General features: G+C 42.0%; 1 protein-coding gene across 4 annotated transcripts in view; it reads left to right on the forward strand.

The window, feature by feature from the left end:
• The first annotated feature begins 1,781 nt into the window (after positions 1–1,781).
• GRM5 (glutamate metabotropic receptor 5) overlaps positions 1,782–22,970 on the forward strand; it is a 313,504-nt gene continuing 292,315 nt past the window's right edge. For 3 of the 4 annotated variants that reach the window (XM_061628881.1, XM_061628878.1, XM_061628879.1), the window contains exon 1: positions 1,803–2,481. In XM_061628881.1, coding sequence (XP_061484865.1) covers positions 1,803–2,481 — 679 coding nt within the window. Of the gene's footprint in view, positions 2,482–22,970 lie in introns of all 4 variants that reach the window. The other variant, XM_061628880.1, reaches the window with a different exon arrangement.

Genomic DNA, 22,970 nt, shown 5'->3' on the forward strand with positions numbered 1-22,970 from the left:
AACTGGAATATGGCAACCCTAGAGGTGACCCAGGTTAAGGCCTTCATTGTGTTGGCACCTCCGCTGTCAAACTCAAGTATGACTAGTGTCATTGCTGTTCTGCTTTCATTGCTGACTAAATATGCACTTATTCATCTGGGCTTTTGCTGGGGACTGATCTGATGTGTGAATTCCTGGTTATTGTAAATCTCTTTTAGTCTATATTATTATTGTTATTATTACTAATATTATTATTAGTAATAATAATTCTCAAAGCTAGTTTCTGTAACCTGCCCTGGGGTCATACAACTGGTGAAGGATAGGGCAGTAATTTCAATAAATGATAAATAATAAATAGGTTCAATTAAAGCATAATGATGGTGATGGGATTTTCAGCCGAGACTAATGGAGGGCAGCACCTCTTTGAAAATGTGTAGGAAGAGAAAATTCCATTCAGATATAAAGCTTTACAGAAGCCTATTAATTTAGGGAAGGCACTTTAAATGCATAGGCATTTGCAGAGGATACTGAATTGCATTTAGAGGCAGATTGCGCTATAATTAAAGTGGGTTTACCAAACCTGAACGATGGAGCGCTTCCTTCCCGAGCATGGCTCGAATGATCGAGTCTTCCAGTTCCTGACAAGCTGCAGTAAACTCATGTAATGGGGGATATTCTTGCAAATACGTGACTGCTTTATTGTAAAAAATGAAATGAAGGTCTTCATTGTAAGAGCAGCAAGTGTATATTAGAAGAAATTTGCACTAAAATGCTGATGAGTTTTTATGAAGACCTTTTAAATAAACTAATTAATGAATACACCACAAACTGGTGTGAAAATGTGAACTGAATGTAAGATTGGAAGAATGAGAAACTGAAAGTGATGGATTTGCCCACCTCTCGCCTCGAGCAACAAAACCTGGGCTTGTCCTCTCTGTGGAACTGTATTCTTGACTGTACAACATCCCTCATGTTGCATCTAATTCTAGGGAGGAACGTACACATTCACTTTGTATTCTGTACTCAATCACCAGCTGAAATTCAGCAGTCAGGCTCTCTGACCACACCTTCCCTGTCCCAGGTTCAGACTGCAACAACCAAAGACAAGACTTTTTCTTTTTTGGGAGCCCACTCTGTCTCATATTTGTTTTCATTGTGATTTATGGCTGTGTTATATTGTTTGCTTCTTTTTGTGGAAACCCCTTTAGCGGGTGGGAAAGTAATAAATAGATCATTTTGCCATAGGCGAAATCTGGTAACAGATTCTGGGACGTACGAACCCATCTGATTTTTCTTATACGTCGTATAGACATTCCTTTGGCTTTCTAAACATTTCTCTGATGTTTTTTCTTAAAAAGATAAAAGAAAACACCAATTCACTTTGAATATTGCTTCAGTCCAGGGATAAGGAACCTGTGCCTCTGCAGAGTTTGATAGACGTCAACTCCCATCCTCCCTAGACAGGATGGCTAATCATCAGGGATGATGGCAGTTGTAGTCCAGCAACATCTGGAGGGCCACAGTTTCCCTACCTGTTTTAATCTAAAATATTGGTGGTAGCTCTAGTTTAAAGAGGTTCTAGAAATGCTTGCTCCCTTAAAAAAATCCATTCCATTTTCTCTTAAAGGTTGTGAAGACTATGATTACATTCTCTATTTTGAAGACAAGATGTTGGTCATCCACAAGAAAATGTTTGGAAATGCCAGTTGACTGTCGCGTTGATTGCTTCAATTCCTCCGAAAGACTCAGATCTTGCTTTTTAACAACGCTTTCACCTGCTGAGCCCATCATGTTTCCTATACTGGCTTAAACCATTTCCTAAAATGCACCTTCTGCCATTCCTTGCAATCTTGTTATTGAAGGAAGATGTCTGTGGGAACTTTGGTCTTTCGGTTTCCGCACAGTCCAATGAAAGGAGGGTGGTGGCCTATATGCCCGGTGACATTGTCATTGGGGCTTTGTTCTCTGTCCATCATCAGCCAACTGTCGACAAAGTCCACGAGAGGAAATGTGGAGAAGTGAGAGAGCAATATGGTATCCAGAGAGTGGAGGCAATGCTTCATACCCTGGACAGGATTAATCAGAACCAAACACTGTTGCCAAACATAACGTTAGGCTGCGAGATAAGAGACTCATGTTGGCATTCAGCGGTAGCTCTTGAGCAAAGCATTGAGTTCATACGGGATTCACTCATCTCAGCGGAAGAGGAGGAAGGACTGATGAAGTGTGTGGATGGATCTACATCTTCCTTCCACTCCAAGAAGCCCATCGTGGGTGTCATTGGGCCTGGGTCCAGTTCTGTGGCAATCCAGGTCCAAAATTTGTTGCAGCTTTTCAACATACCTCAGATTGCTTACTCTGCGACAAGCATGGACTTAAGCGACAAGACCTTGTTCAAGTACTTCATGAGAGTGGTACCTTCAGATGCACAACAAGCTCGGGCTATGGTGGACATTGTCAAAAGATACAACTGGACTTATGTCTCTGCTGTGCATACTGAAGGTAAGGAAAGATGTTTCTTTTATGTCAGTATTCACATTCTCATGTGATAAGAGGATGTCCTAGGTTACAGAATATATATATATATGGAATATATACCATGGTCCAGGTTACAAAATCAGTGGGCAGTATTCAACTCAGAAGAGACCCATTGAAATAAATGAACCCCATTTAGTCATGTCTATTAACTTCAATGGGTATACTCTGAGTAGGACTATAATTGAATACCACCCAATACTATTGATTTTTTTGGGCATGATATTGTGAAAATGTGTGTGTGTGTGTGTATGTCACAATTTTGTACTAAGGTGTCTCAAACCGACTTACAACATAGAAATAACAAAGACGTTGAAATCTGATATAAAAACAGAAACTGAAAAACTAGTGATGCGCAGAGCACAAAACAAGCAAAACCTACATCCCATCGAAAAATAAAACACAGTCAAAACAGCAGGAACACCCACTCAGCAGGTAACCACTTCCTTCCCCAAAAAAGATTCCCCATTTTAAAAAATGGGAGGGGCAAGTGCCCCTGGTGGGCACCAGGGCATGTGTGTGTCTGAGAACATCATGGTGCCTATGGGCAGTAGCGTAATGTCATGGTCCCTTCATAATAGTCATGACACCCCCCTCAGAACCATGCCCCCTTTCCCACTTTCCTTCATCTCCCATGCTCTCCCTGTTGTCTCACGAGTCCACACTCCATTACAACAGAGGTCGCTAGGAGCCAATCAGCATGAAAGGGAAAGCTGTGTGTTAGCTACTAAGAAGAGTCTTCCCAGGGGCTGACTCATCTCCTTTCACTCTGATTGGCTCCAATCAGCACAAAAGGACAAGGACTCTTCTTAGTGGCTAACATACTCCCCTTTCATGCTCATACATAGGGACCTGGCTGGGACCCTGCTCCCAAAAAAGTAATGGGTCCACTACCCCCCATGACCCCGGATGAGTGCACCCCTGCCTATGGGTGCCACATTGGGGACCCCAGATATGCATATACAAATGCATCAAAATACTGCACATCACTCCAATAAACACAACATACTTACTAGAGAATCCTACTTTCACTAGTTAATTAATAAATGCTGGATTCCTAAAGATACTTCCTAGGGACTAAGCTCCGCTGGACTTACTTCTTTTTTTTTTTTTTTTACAATAATTTTTATTCAAATTTTCATAAAACATACAAAACAAAATCATAAAACATTCAAAGACAAAAAACAAAACAAAACAAAAATGATTAAACAAAAAAATAAAATGTTGACTTCCCATTTGTCGCAGATCAAATCAGTTGTAGGTCTACAATATATAACAATCCTGTCTCTTAAATTATATTATAAAATCACTTTCCTCCAGTAGTTATCTTAATTAATCATCAAATCTCATAAACATTACTTTATTCTTTCCACAAAAAGTCAAAGAGAGGTTTCAATTCTTTAAGAAATATATCTATCAATTTTTCTCCAAATAAACATGTCGATTAATCCATCTCCTTAATAATAATAATAATCTTATTGTCATAACCATAGTCCAAATAAACATATCGATTAATCCATCTCATCAAAATCTGTTAGGTCCAATAATTTCAATAGCCATTATTCCATTATCCCTATTAATTCCATCTTCCATCTTCAATAGTCCTGTTAAGTCCAGTAATTTCAGTGTCCAATCTTCCATTATCAGTATTCCATAATAATCTTGCTGTCATAGCCATAGTCATATAATAAGAGTCTGATGGGAATTTCCTCTATCCCAAATATTTTCTTGCCATCAATTCTGAATAAGTTGCTGAAATATTGTTGTAAAGTCATATCTCTGTTCTTCTTTTTTACAAAATGCACTGGCTCATCTCTTGAGAGTTTTTCCATTGTCACATGGCTGCAGTTAATTCCATAGATTTTCTCTATATCAAGCTCCATCACGTCATTCCAGTCCAAAAGATTATCCAAGCCTTTGATAACTTTATCTCTAATATCTTCATTAATTTCTTCAGAGATAACGTTCAATTCCAAACAGTAGATTTTATTTCTAATATCCATAAACTCCAGATCTTTTTCCAATTCCACATTTGTTCCAATCTCCAGGGCTTGTATCTTCCCTTTATTTTTTCTTTTCTCATCTCTGATCTCATTCTCCTCTCTCACAGGATCCCCTATTTCTTTAAGCTCCTGCGTCATTTTGCTCAGTTCAATTTTCAGCTCCTTACTGCCCTGTCGCAGGGTTTGTTTCGTTATCTCAATCTCATCCATTATTTTCTGAAACATAATTACTTCCAGATTCTTAGCCACTTTCTTGATTGCCATTTTTAAAATCACGAAAACAAAACAAAACAAAAATAAAGAAGAACCACTTCTTATTTCAGCAACAATTGGGTTAATATTCCAGGCTTGATGACATCACAGTATAAACAGAGCAGCCTGCCTTATCTCTCTATGTTCAAGAATACAAAACAAATTTAGTTCCCAGCATCAAAACAGTTAGTGGCGTTGTGAAGAAGCAGATTCGTCAAAATAAAATAGACCAAAAAGAGAATAGTCCCAGACAATATAATGTTCCTCGGAATAGAAATCCCTCTTCTGTTTATATCTTTAGAATGCACTTCCAGGACAGCTTTTTGCAATAGAAACAGAGATAAGCTGTTAATTTCGTGAATAACAGAGAAGAGTTATAGCTCACCCAGAAGTTCTTTAAAGCTGATTCATTTGACAAATCTCTTTTTGCTGCAACAATTTAAACCAAGTAAAAAAAATAATAGAAAGAAGGGTGCTTGCCTGTTAGTCCATTTTCTCTTTGAAGAAAAGATAAACATATCGCATTAATCAGATAGAGCTTGTTCGGAAGTCCGTCCGGCATTGCTGGCTGGACCTTTTCTCATAAATTAATGAAATCCAGTCCTCCCAACAAAAACAGGCTTTTGAGGTTGATCTCTACGTTTCTCCCTGCCCGGGAGAAATTTCATCAGTCAAAAAAAAATGTTCTGACTGATTTATATCTGAATAAGCTTCTTTTGAGGCGGGAGCCCGTCTCAAAAGCAGGCACAAGCGAAGTCACCCTTCCCAGAAGTCCGCTGGACTTACTTCTGAGTAAATGTGCATAGGATTGTTCTGTAATGCTGTCCTCTTTTCTCTACTTACTCCTGCTGAATCTTATTGAGCCCAGGGAGACTTACTTTGAGGAAGCATGTGTAGAATGGAGAGCAACTCAAGTCTGGCTATCCAAACTGAACCCATCCGTAATGATCTTCACAATAATATAATAAATTATAATAAATTTATTTTTCAGCCGCCTATCTGTCCGGGTTAGGGACACTCTAGGCGACGAACAACAAGAGTAAAAACAATACATATACATATCAACATAGTCAAATTTAAACTAAAAAACCATTCATTAATATCCTATACAATGGGGGCAGGGGTTCAAAAGTCTTATTGGTTGTGATCTTCCCTCGCTTTTCATGTAGTACAGACATTTTAAAAATGTAATGGTTGATTAAGATATGCTCATCCAACATTGGATTGAAGGTAAGTCTCCTGTTTCCCAGTACTTTGCATTCTTGCTATGATTGATGCCAAGTTGTTCCAGTTTATTTTATATAATCTGTGGGCCCCTCCAGTCATCCTTGTGCATTCATGAGGCACTGTGCTCCTAATACTATCAGGGTGGTCATATATGATCCCAATTCAGTTCTGTTTGCACCTGCAAAAGTTTCGGGAGGGTCATACTGCTTCAACACTAGAGACACTCCAGAGGCAGCCGGACAGTCATCTGTTGGCCCTGCTGTAAGTCCCATAACTTCCTGCTGGAATCTTGTAACTTTCCATGCCACAAATGTTCTGGGCTTGTTTGTTTTTTTGTCCTGCTTTTGTTGTGCTATTGACCCTCCAGACAGCATTCATTCATTCATTCACTCAGTCATTCATGCATTTATCCCGCCCTTCCTCCCAGTAGGAGCCCAGGGTGGCATAATGTTGTAGCGCTCGGGAAGCATCACAGAAGAACTAATAAAGCAGAATAAATCCACCGGTAAGGCACTCTTATTGTGTCAAGAACACGGTGCAAAATACACCCACAATACTGAATCCTTAGAAAGCTTTATTCCAGGATCACCCGTTGGCTCAAGATCACCCAGTGAGCTTCATGGCTGCATACACACCATACATGCTTTCCTCCAAAGTATCCTGGGAGCTGTAGCTTGTTAATGATGCTGGGAAATGTAGCATTGTGAGGGATAAACTACAGTTCCCAAGATTTTGGGGTGGAAGCCATGTGCTTTAAATGTATGGTGTGTCCACAAGCCCACAGCAACGTGGGGATTTGAACCCTGATCTCTGAGGTCCTAGTCCAACACACTGACCACTACACTACACTACACTGTTCTCTCCCTTTCCTCTCTCTTTATCCCTTTCTTGTGCTCAGCACCCAGCTGGGAAATGCATGGCTTCCATGCTGGGTAACAGACTTCCCTTTAGGGTCATCGGAAGTGGCCTTAAACCAAATCAGGCCATTGGTCCATCTAGCTCTGACCTTTCCACACCGAAAGGCAGCGGCTCTCCGGGGTCTCAGGCAGGGGTCTTTCTTTCCCACCCCTACCCGGAGAAGCTGGGGATTGGACCTGGGACCCTCTGTATGCAAAGCAGATGCTCCGCCCCTGAGCTATGGCCCTTGCCTTTCTCAGAGCCCAGCATGAAACGATGATAGGCTGCCGTTGGAGAAAGACAGAAAGAAAGCTCTTGCCCCATCAGCAGCTCATTTGGCTTCTATAAGGCATGGGGGAAAGGGTTTCCCTTTCTCAGCTCTCAGCATGCTGCCAGGTTGCTGTGTTATCTCTTCCTCCAATATTTTGTCATTTTCTGGGGAGGAGACGCCATCAGCCAGATAGGAATCCACTGCTGCATCCAGCCAACAAAGAACATAAGAACATAAAAAGAGCCTGCTGGATCAGGCCAGTGGCCCATCTGGTCCAGCATCCTGTTCTCACAGTGGCCAACCAGGTGCCCATGGGAAGCCCACAAGCAAGACCTGATACAAGATCACCCTCCCCTCCTGCAGTCTCCAGCAACTGGTTTTCAGAGGCATATTGCCTCTGACTATGGTGACAGAGCACAGCCATCGTGGCTAGTAGCCAGTGATAGCCTTATCCTCCATGAATATATCGAATCCTCTTTTAAAGCCACCCAACTTTGTGGCCGTCACTGCCTCTTGAGGGATTGAATTCTATAGCTGAACTATGTGCGGTGTGACGAAGCGCTTTCTTTTGTCTGTTCAAGCTGGTCCTAACCCCTGCTGTAGGCGTTCCACCCAGATTAGGAGGGGTTGCTATGAGATGATACCATTGACAGCATTTCCCTACCAAACATTGCATGTGCCTGGCAATCTGTTGATGTGAAGAATGTTTTCCACGTCACTTACCACTTAAGTAAAATGCTTAATGCAGAAGTCCTTTAGGTGACATTTTGAAAATGTCTGGCTAATTAGCTTAATGAATCTGACACTCAGGGCAACAGTTGGAATATTCATCATGTCCATGGCAGCTTTAAACAGTTGAGGAGCAAACACTAGCCAGTAACAAGGTAGGATTGTATGGGAACAGAACCACAGGAGGTGTTTTGGAATGTGTGATACAAGGTCTTTTTGAGCGTTGAACAGTGCCCAAGTCCACCAAGAGTGACAGACTCCCTTTTAGGAGTCTTGGAGGAAGGGATACAAATATCTTGAGGAATAAAAGCTTTGTTTTGAAGAAAAAAAACCCAACTGCCTTTTACTGAGTCAGACCTTTGGCTGATCTCTTTGTTGTTGTTATGTGCCTCCAAGTCGACTACGACCTATGGCGACCCTATGAATCATGACCTCCAATAGCATCTGTCGTGAACTACCCTGTTCAGATCTTGTAAGTTCAGGTCTGTGGCTTCCTTTATGGAATCAATCCATCTCTTGTTTGGCCTTCCTCTTTTTCTACTCCCTTCTGTTTTCCCAGCATTATTGTCTTTTCTAGTGAATCATGTCTTCTCATGATGTGTCCCAAGTATGATAACCTCAGTTTCATCAGTTTAGCTTCTAGTGATAGTTCTGGTTTAATTTGATCTAACACCCAATTATTTCTCTTTTTCACGGTCCATGGTATGCGCAAAGCTCTTCTCCAACACTATTAGTATTTTCTATTCTGATTGGCAGTATCTCATGGGGTCTGAGGCAGAGAAAAGTCTGTTTCTTCACCTGCTGCCTAAAATCTTTGGGCTGAAAAAGAGGGAGACTGAACTGCAGACCTTCTTGCATGCAAATAATGGGCTCTACCACTGAGGGATAGCTCCTTGACAAAACTGTTTGGGTAGGAAATGTGAGCATTCACCATTTGCCCTGTGTGTGCCTCCATCAGGAATTCCAACACCTAAGACCAGTGCTGTGTCCTGCTGCCCCTTGAATTGTCCCTCTCCCCATTCAGAGCAATGGAGACAACATCAATAAGCCCTTCTCAGAGTAGATACAAAAGCCCTTGGGCACCCAAAGACACTTTCTTGAAGAGGGAGCATTTTCCTTCCCACTGGTGGAATGCACCAATGCAATTTCTAGCTTGCTCTAGTTTCTAGCTTGTTGGGAATGAACTGGGGTAATGTACATCAGCAAATATTGCTATGTTTGTGGCCGCTGGAGGTGTTTGACATTCACAGTTTCTCAGACGGAGGATACTGAAAATATTATTTGACTAGGGGAAGTCTAGATTGTTGGCCACACTGGGGTACTATCAAGTGATGGTTTGGGAACTCTGTGCGTGTTGAAGTGTTTTCTTCTCCTTTAAGCGATTGCAAATCAGAAGTCAAACCCTATCAAAAAGGCCACTGAGGAAGGCTTTGCTGAAATGCATTTGGTCTATTCAGGATTTAGAACCATTGGGAACTAAACTACAATGTAAACCCTACTGTTTCCAAAATTGTATGGGAAGACAAGTTTTTTCCTCATCAGCCCCAATGCAACTAAAATTAGGAGTGTTTAAGTTTCCTTGGAAGACCCTCTGTGGCGCAGAGTGGTAAGCGGCGGTAATGCAGCCGAAGCTGTGCTCACTGCCGGAGTTTGATTCCAACGGAAGGAGGAAGTCGAATCTCTGGTAAAAAAGGGGTCGAGGTCCACTCAGCCTTCCATCCATCTGTGGTCGGTAAAATGAGTACCCGGCATATGCTAGGGGGTAAAGAAAGGCCGTGGAAGAAACTGGCAAACCAACCTCATATATACAGTCTGCCTTGTAAATGTCACAAGATGTCACCCTAAGAGTCGGAAACGACTCGCACTATAAGTGCGGGGACACCTTTACCTTTACTTTTAAGTTTCCTTGAAATGAATGGGATGCATTAAAGTCATGAATGACAGTGCAACTCTGTGCATGTCTACACAGAAGTAAGCCCCACTGGGTTCAATGGGATGGGCTTTCAGTTAAGTTAGACTGAAGCCTAGAAACACAGGAAGCTGCCTTCTACTGAGCTTGACAATTAGTCCATCTAGCCCAGTATTGTCTACACTGGCAGTTATCTCTCTAGGGTTCCAGGAAGGGGTGTCTCCCAGCCTGGACTCTTCTGCATACAAAATGCAACAAATGTCAATTGGACCAGGACCTTAAGGGGCCTGACTCTGTTCCCTTTATTTTATTCATACATATTAATATTAAAACGTTTGCCTAACTCTCAGCCAAGAAGGCGCTTGAACTGAAGGTCAAAACATGCAAAGTTTAATAAAACCAGTGGGCATTAAGCGTCGCACAAACAACTGGTAATGAAAGCAATTAGAACCACAGCAACAGTCCAATCAACCAAATGCCTCCCAGCAGTGAAATGTTTCACCAGTTAACTCCTTTATCCTTGCCGACACGCTCCAATAGCCTTCTCTCTCATCAAAGGAAATTAAGTTTATAATGGACTCTCGAAAGAACGACAACATACCTGGTGAATGGTATTTGCCATCTGAAATCTTCAAAATTAAGCCACAGCGAAGGTCCTGTCTTAGCCAAACTGCCCCCCCGCTTATGCCTCTTATACTGAGTCAATTCTTTGGTCCATCTAGCTCAGCATTGTCTACACTGACTGGCAGCAACTCTGCATAATTTTAGTCAGGGGTCTTTCCCAGCCCTACCTGGAGAGGCCAGGGATTGAATCTTGATTTTTTTGCATGCAAACCAGATGCTTTATCACCATATTTCTTTTTTTTTCAATTAATTTTTATTCAAATTTTCAAAACCAAAACAATACAAAAAAAACACAAATCAATAACTAATACAATAAAAAAAGAAAAAAATATAAAAATATTGACTTCCGATTTTTCACAGTTCAGCTATAAATCTATAATATATAACAAGCCTGTCTCTAAGTAGATTATAAAATCACCTTCCTCCAGCGGTTATCTTAATTGGTTTTAAATCTCATTAACATCATATCATTTTATTCTTCCACAAAAAGTCAAAGAGAAGTTTCCAGTCCTTGAAATATATGTCCGTCAATTTTTTTTCTAGATAAACATGCCAATTAATCCAACTCATCAAGTCTACTAAGTCCAGTAATTTCAAATCGTTCTTCTTCCATTATCCGTATTGGTTCCATCTTCCTTCTTCCATCTTTACGCACCCAATAATCTTGCTGTCATAGTCATATAATAAGAGTCTGATAGGAATTTCCTTTGTCACAGATATTTTCTTGCCATCAATTCCGAACGTATCACTGAAGTATTGTTGCAAAGCCGCATCTCTGTTCCTCTTTTTTACATGATACACTAGCACATCTCTTGAAGATTTTTCCATTGACACAAAACAGGGATTAATTCTGTTAACTTTCTCCATTTCAAGTTCCATCAAATCCTTCCAGTCCAGGAATTTTTTTGAACCGATAATATCTTTATCTCCAATCTCTTCAATTCCTTCAGGGACAGCGCTGAGTTCCAAACCACAATATTTGTCTCCAGGATCCATCACAGCCAGGAAATCCAAATCTTTTTCCATGTCCATATTTAATCCAATCTCCATAGTTTGAACCTTGGCTTTAATTTCTCTTTCATCCTTTTTTGGTTTTCCAGATCTATCTTTATTCTCCTTTCTCATAGAATCCTGAGTTTCTTTCAGCTCCTGTCTCATTTTGTCAAATTCAATTCTCCACGCTTGACTATTATTTCTCAGTTCTTGTTTTATTGACTTAATCCCATTCATTATTTTCTGAAACATGTCTAAAGATAAAGCCCCTTCTTGTACATCCATTATCTTCTTAATTGTCATTCTTAAAGCCAAAGGAACAAAACTCCTTCAATTTTCAATGTCCCAAGCAAAGAGCAGTTTATTTCTTTTCCAGTTACAAAGGAGTTAATCTTTCAAACCAACTGGCGTCACACTCTAGACAGCCCTTATCTCTTATATGCCCAGAAGTGCAAAAACAGCTTTAGTTCACAGCGTCCAAATAACTAGTAGCAGAGAGAATGATCAGATTCGTCCAAAAAAAAAAAAAGTAGATCAGAAAAAATAGTCCCAGACATATATTACACAAAAGTCTTATAAATCAAAAAGATTTTTCTTTTCTCTTCCAATCAGAAACCCCTCATCCGTTGTAAACTTTATAATGCTATTTTCCATGTCAGCTTTTTGCAATAAAAAAAAGATAGGCTATTTTTATTTTCTTCCCCCTTAATTCCGTGAGTAAAAGAGAAGGAAAGTTTTGGCTCACCCAGGTTTTCTTAATTGCTGACTCTTTGACAAATCTCTTTAGCTGTATAGATAAGAAAGTAATAAGCGTAGACAGGAGGATGCTTGCCTGTTAGTCCGTTTTTCTTTAAAGACAAAAAAACCCGGGTCACTTATTCAGCTGAGCTAGCTAAAAATCCTCGCTCCGTCCGAGCTGCTGGAAGACCTTCTTTCACAGACAATTCTGATGAATTCCAGTCTCCAACAATCACAACAAAGCTGTGTGGGAAATCTCACGTTTCTTCCTTATCCGGAAGAAATTATCCCCAGTCAAAAAAGACCCTTCTGACTGGATTTAGAGCTGAAAAAGTTTCATCCAAGACGGGAGCCCGTCTCAGAGGCTGCACAGGCGGAGGGATCCTCCTGGGAAGTCGCTTTATCACCATATTTCTATGATGATGAGCTGAAATGAATCCCCTATCTGGAAATGATCTTTTCAAAGTTCTGGTGTTTCCAAATATACTGCAGTGCTGGGGATATGTCACACTTGCACGGGCATTTCATAGTCAGAGATTTGCCATTGGCATTTAACCATAATTGATCACTAGCAAGTGGTAACAGTATTTGTATTTGAGGGCATCTGAGACGTCACAACCAATATTTGACATTCTCAGCTAATATGCAGCTGCCGCCATATTTTTATGTAGCAGCCAGCAATTTCTGACAATATATTTTTCAACAGCTGGCATGCAGCAGCAGTCCTCATCTGGCGTGAATATTTGACAGCTGACATGCAACCATGGTCAGCATTTGGCATTACTGATTGGCAATTTGTAACAGAATTTAGACCTTTTAAACTTTTTTTATCCTTTTTCACCCAGTCGAAAGAGTCAAAATTTGACCTCCAGATTTTCATAGTAGAATTCAGATTTTGAGGTCAAATGCCAATGGTCAAAACCTGAATTTCACACTTCTGGACATTTGGCAGACTCTAACCATTACCATAAAAAAATGCAGAATGCTGTTCATCAGACTTTTGTCCAAACTTGTTGAGTCATAGAATCATAAGTTGTATCCAGTGCTACTTCTATTCGAAGTAGACCCGTTGAAATGGATGGATGTGGATAATTTGGGACTATTAATTTCAATGTGTCCGCGCTGAGTACAACGTAGCTGGATATATCCCATAGAGTTGGAGGGGATCTTGGAGGCCAGAAACCACCTGCTCAATGCAGAAAATCCAGACCTATAGCATCCCTAGGAGATGGTTGTCCAGATTGTGCTTGAAGACCATCTCTAGAGAGAGGGAACCCACCACTGCAATAGGTAATTGGCTCCATTGTTGACCTGCTCTTTGTCAAGAGGTTTCTCTTCATGTTCACCCAGAATTTAACTTCCTGTAACTTCAGCCCATTAGATCCAGACCTGACCTCATGTCCAGGAAGCAGTGACTCTTTTATCCTCAGAAGCGAGGAAAATATACAGTCAAACCAAAATATAAAGGGGAAAAAAACCTGATCCAGTTTCACTACAAAGCCTTTGATGGAAGAATGAACCATTCTGATTCACCTTTTCAATATTTTTGGATAACGTCAACTTCAGCCATCTCAGGTTTTGCCTTTTTCTCCCTTCCTCCTTACTGGAAAAACAAAAAAACTTTGCAACGGTAAACAACCTGTTTATGAAGAAGGACATTTCCAACAGAACAAATGCCAGAGTGCACATCTGTCACCTGCACAATTTATTGCTTGAACTGAGGGCAGTGAGGCCAGTTGAAGTGTAATTGCTCTGGTGCCATACCAAAGAGGAATCCCGGACAATTCTCTTTCGCTCCCTCCCACCTTCTTTCTTTCTGCCACTAAACGAACTGTGGGGGTGGAGAGTGCAGAAGCAGCTGGGAACCCAGCCTGCAATCAAGGATTTCCTGAGCTCTTGAGGCAGCAGAGAGAAGGGCAATGCCTACAGACAAGAGAGAGACAGAGGAAGATAAAGTAACGTCATCATTTGGCCATTGGAATGTAAGACAGACTTCCCCAACCACTATGACTCCCATCATCCCTATTGCCCATGCTGGCTGGGGCTGATGGGAGTTATAATCCAAAACATCTGGAAGGCACCAGGCTGACATACGAGGAGCCCTGATGAATCACATCATCATCTTCTTCTTCTTCTGTGCCATGACACTCTTCAGCTGCATTTGCCCAAAGTGCCATTTAAGGTAGTTGCTTGCAATGGTCCACATGACTTGGAGTCCCGGCTTCTGGGATACAATCACGTCAACAGTGGCTTCGTGATATCATTGTTGAAATCACTTGGCTCATCCCAGCCAACAGGATTAAGTGTCAGGGTGGACAAGAGGGTGGGCAAGAGGGTGGGCAAGAGGGAGAGGGGGGGAGAGAGAGAAATGAAGGAAAATAGCAAGAAAAAAATATGTGAACGTGTTTGAAATGAATGCAAAAAGTGGTAAAAGGCGGTAGTTCAGTGGCTGAGCATCTGCTTGCCACCCAGAAGGTCCCAGGTTCAATCCCCAGCATCTCCAGGTAGGGCTGGGAATGTTCATTGTCTGAAATCCTGGAGCACTTCTGCCAGTCAGTGCAGATAGTGCTGATATAGGTAGACTAATGCTCTGACTTGATATAAGGCAGATTCTTATGGCTGAAAGTGGTTTTTACATGAAAAAGAATGTGAAACAAGGAAAGACGGTTTTAGCTCTGCTCTAACATTAAGCATTTCATCATCCATGGTGGTGTGCACCAGCTTGTCTCTGTCTATAGAATCAAAAGCTCAGGAAAGATCCATATTGCATATAAGAGTTTATCATTCCCCGTGTCACACTTACGTGTGATTAAGCAACGCAGTGATCTATTTCAGAGAGATACCCCCTAGAGGTGGATGGTACTTTGGTCATCTTACAGGTTTTTTCAGAAGGTATTTGGCATCGATTTTAACAGCTATATGCAGGGATGCTTGAAAAGGTCAGTCTTTGCAAATGCTGATATGAACTGACCTGATCTACACCTCTCAGACTAATGGGTGGATCAGAACCGAGCTATCCACTGAGATTTGCACAATTCTGAAAGCTGCAGTGCGCACAGTTTAAACATATCAAAACAGGTCTCGAAATGTGCATTTTGAGAGAAGATGCATTTAAAAAGGCTTCTTCAACTATTCAAATTTAAATTTTCAGGTGGATTCCTCCTTCCCCTACACAGACCCAAATGTGCACAGGAGTGCAGAAAGGAGACCAAATGGACTTAAGAATCACTGCATAAAGATCAGAAGATAGACTGTTTCTTCATGCCTAGCCTTTTCTCTCAACTAAATACATTTAGAACATAGGAAGCTGCCTCATGCCAAATTACACCATTGGTTTATCTAGTTCGGTATTATCTACACCGAGTGGCAGCATCTCTCCAGGATTTCAGACAGGTGTCTTTCTTTCCGAGCAGAACCTGGGGCCTTCTGCATGCAAAGCAGATGCTCTACCATTCCGCTACAGCTAGGTATGGGGGAGAATGACGTTTCAGTTTGCACTAGGTGAATCGATCCAGTTTGCACTTTCTGAAACGATATGAAAACCAAAGCACTGCCATCCTTTGAAATTCGCACTGATCTGAAGTTTGCAATGCAGTTCTCTAACCAAACAAGGTTTACAAAGATGGATATATCAGGGGAAAGGGTGCATAAAAATGCATGCATTTGTGAAATTCATACAAAATGCATTATATTAAAGGAAATTGCTTGCACAACTGTGTACATTAGCCAAAACTGAATACAAAAATGTCTTGATCTGGATAAATTCACACTAAAATTCTGATAAATTTTCAAGACAGTTTTTTTAAAAAACAAAATCACAGATTGCTGCAGAAATGTGGAGAACTGATTTTAAGACTGGAAAAATTAGAAACTGAGAGAAGCAAAATTGACAGACCCTTCCATCCCTAGCTACGGCCCTCTATCCTGCGTCAGGCTGGCTGAGAAATCCTAAGGTGGTGGTGATGGGAAGAGTCTGTAGTGGAGGAACCATCACATCCTAAGTCAGAGGTTGCTAGACTACAACTCCCATCTTCCCTGACCATTCTCCATGTTGGCTGAGGCTGATGGGAAATGGAGACCATCAACATCTGGAGGACCACAGGTGAATCATTTCCTTCCTGAGTCATCCTGGCTTGTTCTGGTCAAGATGGAAAGTGGGCATGGCTTCCCTTCTCCTGTTTTCTTTCCCTTCTGAAACCTTGTCTGAAAACCCTGAAGAGCTGCTGCTAGAAAGTGTTGGCAATACTGAGCTAGATGGACCAATGGTCTGACTTGGCATCAGGCAGTTTCCTATGTTCCTGCAGGCCACTTCATAGTCCCAGCTCACCCATCTGATGGTCTTTTCTCTTTAAACCAGTTTTGGATTGGATGAATCCAAAAACAGAGGACTGTCCTCCGGCCACCCTAAACCCACTGAACAAACCACCAAGTCCCGGATGGAATAATGAAACCAACAAAATGCCAGGATTAACCATAGTCTGATACAGAATAAAAGAATCCTGTGCTTGTGTGCATTTTGCCTTCGATACCAAAATTAGCTGCTTAGATATTTACTGTCAACTCTCCCTGAGAAGAGAAGTTTGCCTCTTAACTAGATTTGCTGCTGAGCTACCTAATTAAGGAAGCACCAGGGACTTTGTATTCCAGAACCTCCAGGGTATCCCCTGCAGACTTTCAGATTTGCCATTCGGCAGTTTGTCAACAGTAAGATAGTAGTTGTGCATGCAGAAAAGATGGTGTCACGTAACAAGCTGATGCCACTAAACTACAACTTGGAATTCTGTCCCAAAGCCCTTGAGAAACATTCACAATCAGGATAGATGGCAATCTCTTTCATTGAGTGCTCAGATTCAGCTATCACTGGGTGGGGTGGAGGGAAGAGGGATTGTGGCAGCTAGCAAACATCCTGAAATCTGAGCTGCTTCCAAAATATTCCTTGTGATGCCCTTGGAGGGAGATGTGTTACTGGGCTTACCAGCTCGCCACAATGACCTGAAGTACTTTAATCTCTTACCCATAGTACCATCAAGGATACGTGGTACACTTGTTCACATTATTAGTGTTATCCATAGGAACATATTTATTTATTATTACATTCATATCCAACTTTTCCTCCAAGGAGCTCAAGCAGCAGACAAACATGGTTCTTTCTCTCCCAGGTTTATTGTCACAACAACCCTGTCAGGTAGGTTAGCCTGAGAGACAGTGACTGGCCAAGGTTACCCTGTAAGGGCTTCATGGCTGAGTGGAGATTTGAACCCTGGTCTCCCAGGTCCCAGTCTGACACTCTAACCACTACACCACACTGGCTCTAGAAAGCTGCCTGACGCCATGTCAGATTGTTGTCCATCTAGACCAGCATTTTCTGCACTGACAGGCAGCAGCTCTCCAGAGTGTCAGACTGGAGATATTCCTGACCCTATCTGGAGATGGTGGAGATTGAACCAGGGACCTTCTGAATGCAAAGCACATGCTGTGCCCCAGGGCTAAAGTCCTTCACCATGTGTCAGTTGGCTGAGAAATCCTAAGGTGGTGGTGATGGGGAGATTCTGTAGTGGAGGAACAACCACGTCTTAAGCCAGGAGTGGCTAACCTGCAGTTAGCCTTCAGCCCTTCCCCAGACTCAGCTAATGCTTTTCAGATGTCTCTTTACACACTATCTGTGCTTGCCCTATGAATGTACAAAAAAGGGTTTATAGGCTGTATTCATGCAGACAGGAGCATTGTTTTTGCAAGGTTCCTTGCCATGTGTATGGAATAGAGATGGAATCCTCTCCTTTTTTATGTTTCATTTTTAAGTGTGGCCCCCTACTGGCAGAAAGTATATCTTCAGATACCCAGAATCCTCTGTGTCCTGGATATTTTACTTCCATACCCTACACCACTTTCAACTGGCCATGTATCTATTCAGACATTATTTTTGCCATGCGAGACGCCTGTTTGCATGAGCAGTGTCATTCAGATGCAGACTTGCAGAACTCAGACGATGTCCCTGAAGAGAGCTCTCCTGGTTTCGGCATGCAACCCAAGTCATCTGGTGATCTCTGAATCGTCCCCCAGAAAATGGTTATCTGTAGCCCTTAGAAGGGGGAGGGATGCAGGAGGAATTAAGGTTAGGGGATAGGGGCAGGGGAGAGATGGGGAAAGCACCAGGAAAAGACTAGGGCTTTTAGGCGACAATCCAATACACTTACCTGGGAGTAAGTCCCTTTGAACTCAGTGAAACCTACTTCTGAGTAGAAAGTATAAAACTTGCACTGCGTCAGGAGCTGCAACAATCTGTATATGGCTGCCCCAAGAGGTGAGCCACTGAATTGCAGGTGGCAGCTTCCCAGTGAAGTACCCTCAGGTCCTGGATTGACTCCACCTATCCAGATGGCCATTGGATCCTCCTGGGCAGAAAATATCTTAATAGGGCTTCCAGTTCCAGTTGAACTTTGCTTGATCAACAAGGTCTTCCTGAGCTCTGGTGTATTCCTGTATCCTTGGTTGTTCTTCAGTCCTGACTTCTGGCTTGCTCTTTGATCCTCGGGTTCATACTGATTCTTTGGTCCTCGCTACTGGCTTATTCACAGCTTCTGGTTCCTGACACACGAGGCATCCATTGGAGTCAAACAGATTTATGCATATGATATAAGGGTATATGACACACAAACATCCACTTAAGATCTTGCAAGTCTTAATCATTTGTGGGGCCAGCCCTACCATTAGGAAAATGAGGCAAACACCTCAGGTGGCAGATGTTGGTGGTAGTGGTGGAGACTCCATGGCTATTCCTCCTAGGCACCCCAGCCATTCTCCTCTCTTGGAAGAGAGAGCTGTGTAAGCTACACAGCTTGTAATAGCCAACCTAACCTGGCCTGATGCTTCAGGTGCAGTGGGGGATGCTGTACCATCATCATTGTTGAAGTAAGATCCAACTGTCCCTCCAGTCAGCTTCTGTATGTGGAATGGAAGGATCCTTCACTTCACATAGCAAAATGTCTTGAGCTGGTCTTGTCCATTTGCATACACTCTAGTAAAAGGGGCTTCCTCTCTAGTAAGAATGCCTGCCTGCCTGCCTCTCCTTCTCCCTGCCACCAGTCACCTGACTGCCCTACTTTTTTGCAGCCCTGTATCACTCCTGGTGGGCTGACCTGACTCAGGGTGATCCGGGACTGTTTCAACCTGATCCGACTGAAGACTACATTGACCTGGATTGGGCCGATTCAGTTTGGGATCCGGGCTCTAGCCAGATCTGGGGCACAGTTCTACTTTAAATGTATGGTGTGCATGTGACCTATGGAGCAATGTCCTTTCTTTTTATATGAAATCCAGAAAAGTTTAGAGATTGGTGGCCCCTCAAGAATTTCTGTTAATCTTTTTTGTCTCTCCTTGAAATGCCTCAGATTTTTACTGGGGAATTCCTGAGTTGGCCTCAAATTCTGCCTTAGGCAAATTTTCAATGGCAACTCAAATATTTATTTGTTTATTTTATTAAATTTATATCCCGCCCTTTCTCCCAGGAGAGCCCAGACTGGCAAACAAAAATACCAAAAACACTTTAAAACAAAACATCTTTAAATACCTTTTAAAAACAACTTTAAAAACATCTTATAAAGCAGTTCCAACACAGACGCAGACTGTGATAAGGTCTCAACTTAAAAGGCTTGTTGAAAGAGGAAGGTCTTCAGTATGCGCCAAAAAGATAACAGAGATGGCACCTGTCTACTATTTAAGGGGAGGGAATTCCAAAGGGTAGGTGCCACTACACTAAAGGTCCGCTTCCTATGTTGTGTGGAACAGACCTCCTGATAAGATGGTATCTGGAGGAGGCCCTCACCTGCAAAGCGCAGTGATTGACTGGGTATATAAGATGATCATTCAGGTATCCTGGTCTCAAGCTGTTCTGAACACCAAAACCTTTTTTTTTACTACAGAATTGTGGCATAGAATTTTGGTTCTTGTGTTGCAACTAGAAATTCTGGAGGTTTGTTTGTGGGGTGGAGTGTGTGTGAATTCTCCTATGAGCTAGCCTGATCTGTACCTTCTAGACGAATGTCTGGGTCAGGACTTAATGATCCACCATCTTTCACCCTTTCCAAATGTTCTGATGCAATGCTCTGCTCAAAAATGACAACAAAAAAGTTTTCAAATGCATATTTTGAGAGCAAATATTATTCTGATGCAAATTTTATTGCAGATTTAGTCAAGAATACTTTAAGAGAAAGGCAGTAATGGGACTAAAGGGACATACTTACATGTGAGCACATGTTAAAGTGGAATGAAGTGGAAGTGGATTGATCTACCCACCCTTAGTTGCAACCAGCACTTTGGAACTGTGCCCCCAAACCAACTGGGGGCCAATTGAAGGTTTTCATGTATTGAAGAGATATATTTTATTGTTTCAGTGAGTCCCAGTACACAATTTGGATGCTGTGTTCTGGGACCGAGGATTTGAGTGCCTGATGATAACCCATAGATCAGGGGTGGGGAAAATTTTAGCCAGAAGGTGGCATTCCCTTTTGGACACCTTGCGGGCCCCACGGCAGTGGTGAGAGGGGCCAGAGGCAAAAATGGGAAGAGTAGTGAATATCAATGCTACTTTTGTACAATAGCTTAGTTTCTCCTAGGGATAGGATCTGTTGGCTGGTGCTAGTGTGCAAGCATTCAGTGGACTTAACAGGCTGGCATCAATTTGAGTTCATTCTGCTAGCTGCTGCTTTTACCAATCTGTGGTGGCTTTTTTTCACTCAGGACAAAATATTGATATTAATACCAATACTTTTTTAAAAATACTGATATGAGTATTGACATTTTTAAAGGAAACATTTAAACTTTCCCTTTAAAAGCATTTTCAAGGAAATACCGGTATTTTTAAAGGAAATATTGACAAATTATCATGCTTACGATCGAAGTTTTAGAAGCAGATTTTTTTTTTTAAAAAAAGTCCGTTTTCAAAAACAGTTGCGTAAATTCGCTGCATTAAAACCCGATCGGCTATTCAGAATAAGTGAATTAATGGGAAGTTTGGTACCGAATCTGGATTAGGCGGAATTCTAGCACATCCCTAGTTTCTACACACACTCACTTGCCCCTCTCTATCTGCTACCCAGGCCATCAAGAGGCATTCTTAGATCACATTCCAGCCAGGCATGTACACCCAGAGTGCAAAGCAGGACCAGTGAGGGATGTGGCTACTGGGAAGAGGGACTGTGGTCTGGAGAGAGTTAGAGACAGAGAAGCCCAGAGGGCTGCATTCAGGATTCCCCACCCATGCCATAGATGGTGGCCATTGCTCTTCTGGATTTCCCCCTCCCCCAGCTGTGCGAAACTGTTCCAATAGGCGTACTAGAAACACTCTATCCGGCATGCAGATTGCTTGATTCTCTGCACTCCAACTCTATTCCATTTGTTGGTCTCTGAACGTTAAAAAAAGCCGCAGTGTTCTTGCAGGCCATGCTGCTGAATTATTCATCGGTACTTCATTATCTCCCTCTTGCGCAGTTCAAAGGACAGGGAAAGCAAGATGGGCTGCGGCTCTTGTTTCTCAGCAGGGTGAGCGGCTTGCTACATTGTCAAGCCGAGGCACTTTCTGATTATTTACCTGAAGGAGGAAAGCTTCTCTGATGGCACTTTGGGCCTGAGCCACCTGCCAGATGATTCCGGATTGGCTTGTTAGAGCAAACAGTGAGTTCTAGCAAAAACAGCCAAAACATCACCTAAAGCAGGGATTGGGTTCAAATGTAACTGCAAGGAAATAAAATTAAAGCATCAGCCAACAGCCACAGAATTATCAAAGCTGCATGAGACAGTCAGCAAGTTTACAATTATTGTGAAAAAAATATTTGCCTGCTGTCCAAGTACAGTGATGTAGGTGCCAGGTGAACCTTTCTGAGGAGAGCATCCCACAACTAGGGTGCCACCACTGAAAAGGCCAGTTGACTACTCTCTGATTACAGGTGCCCCCCACAGGAGGCCCTCCACTGAAGATCTTAATGGTGGGTGCATATGGAGACAGGTGGTCCATTGTATGCCCTAAGCTGTAAAGGGCTTTAAAGATACAAAACCAGCATTTTGAAAGGGCTACATACTTGCTGGGAATCTGACTGGGCTATCAAAATTTATCAAGAATACTGGACAAAAATGTGGGGGAAATTTCCTTTTAAAGCCATATCAGCTAAATACACAGAAATATCACTCAAAATCTTACAAAAATGGTACTTAACGCCATCCAGAATAGCAAGGATAGACAAGTCTTACTCCCCATTGTGCTGGAGAGGATGTGGGGTCTGCGGATCCTATGTTCACATGTGGTGGGACTGTGAACGTATTCAAAGATTCTGGACGGAGGTTTCCCATTATAATGGGAATGAAAGTAATAAGAACACCGGAATTGGCATTACTTAATAAATTTGATGGCCAAAACCAAACCATATCACATAAAAAGCAAATTGAGTATCTCTTAACAGCAGCACGCATGTTGATAGCTAAATGCTGGAAAGAGGCAAAAGGATTAAACATTGGGAAGTGGTATAGCATAGTCTGGGAAATAGCGCTCTCAGAGAAACTTACTCAACGTTTGAGAGTAGGAAGAAGACAAAAGAAAAAAGATAGTTTTGCTACAGAATGGTCGTGTTTTATTACATATACAAAGAAAACATCAGCACCAATACAGGTTCCAAATGCCTTTAACAGCTTATGGCTACAATAGTTTCTCTGGAGATCTGGGATCTGTCCTCTTGTTAATTAATTATTATCTAAAACTGCCTAACAACCAATGTTAAGTCATTTGTATTGTATGTGGATAGTGATAGACTGAGTAGTACTTTTA

This window comes from Rhineura floridana, chromosome 5 (assembly GCF_030035675.1).
Source record: "Rhineura floridana isolate rRhiFlo1 chromosome 5, rRhiFlo1.hap2, whole genome shotgun sequence".
NCBI classification, from domain to species: domain Eukaryota; kingdom Metazoa; phylum Chordata; class Lepidosauria; order Squamata; family Rhineuridae; genus Rhineura; species Rhineura floridana.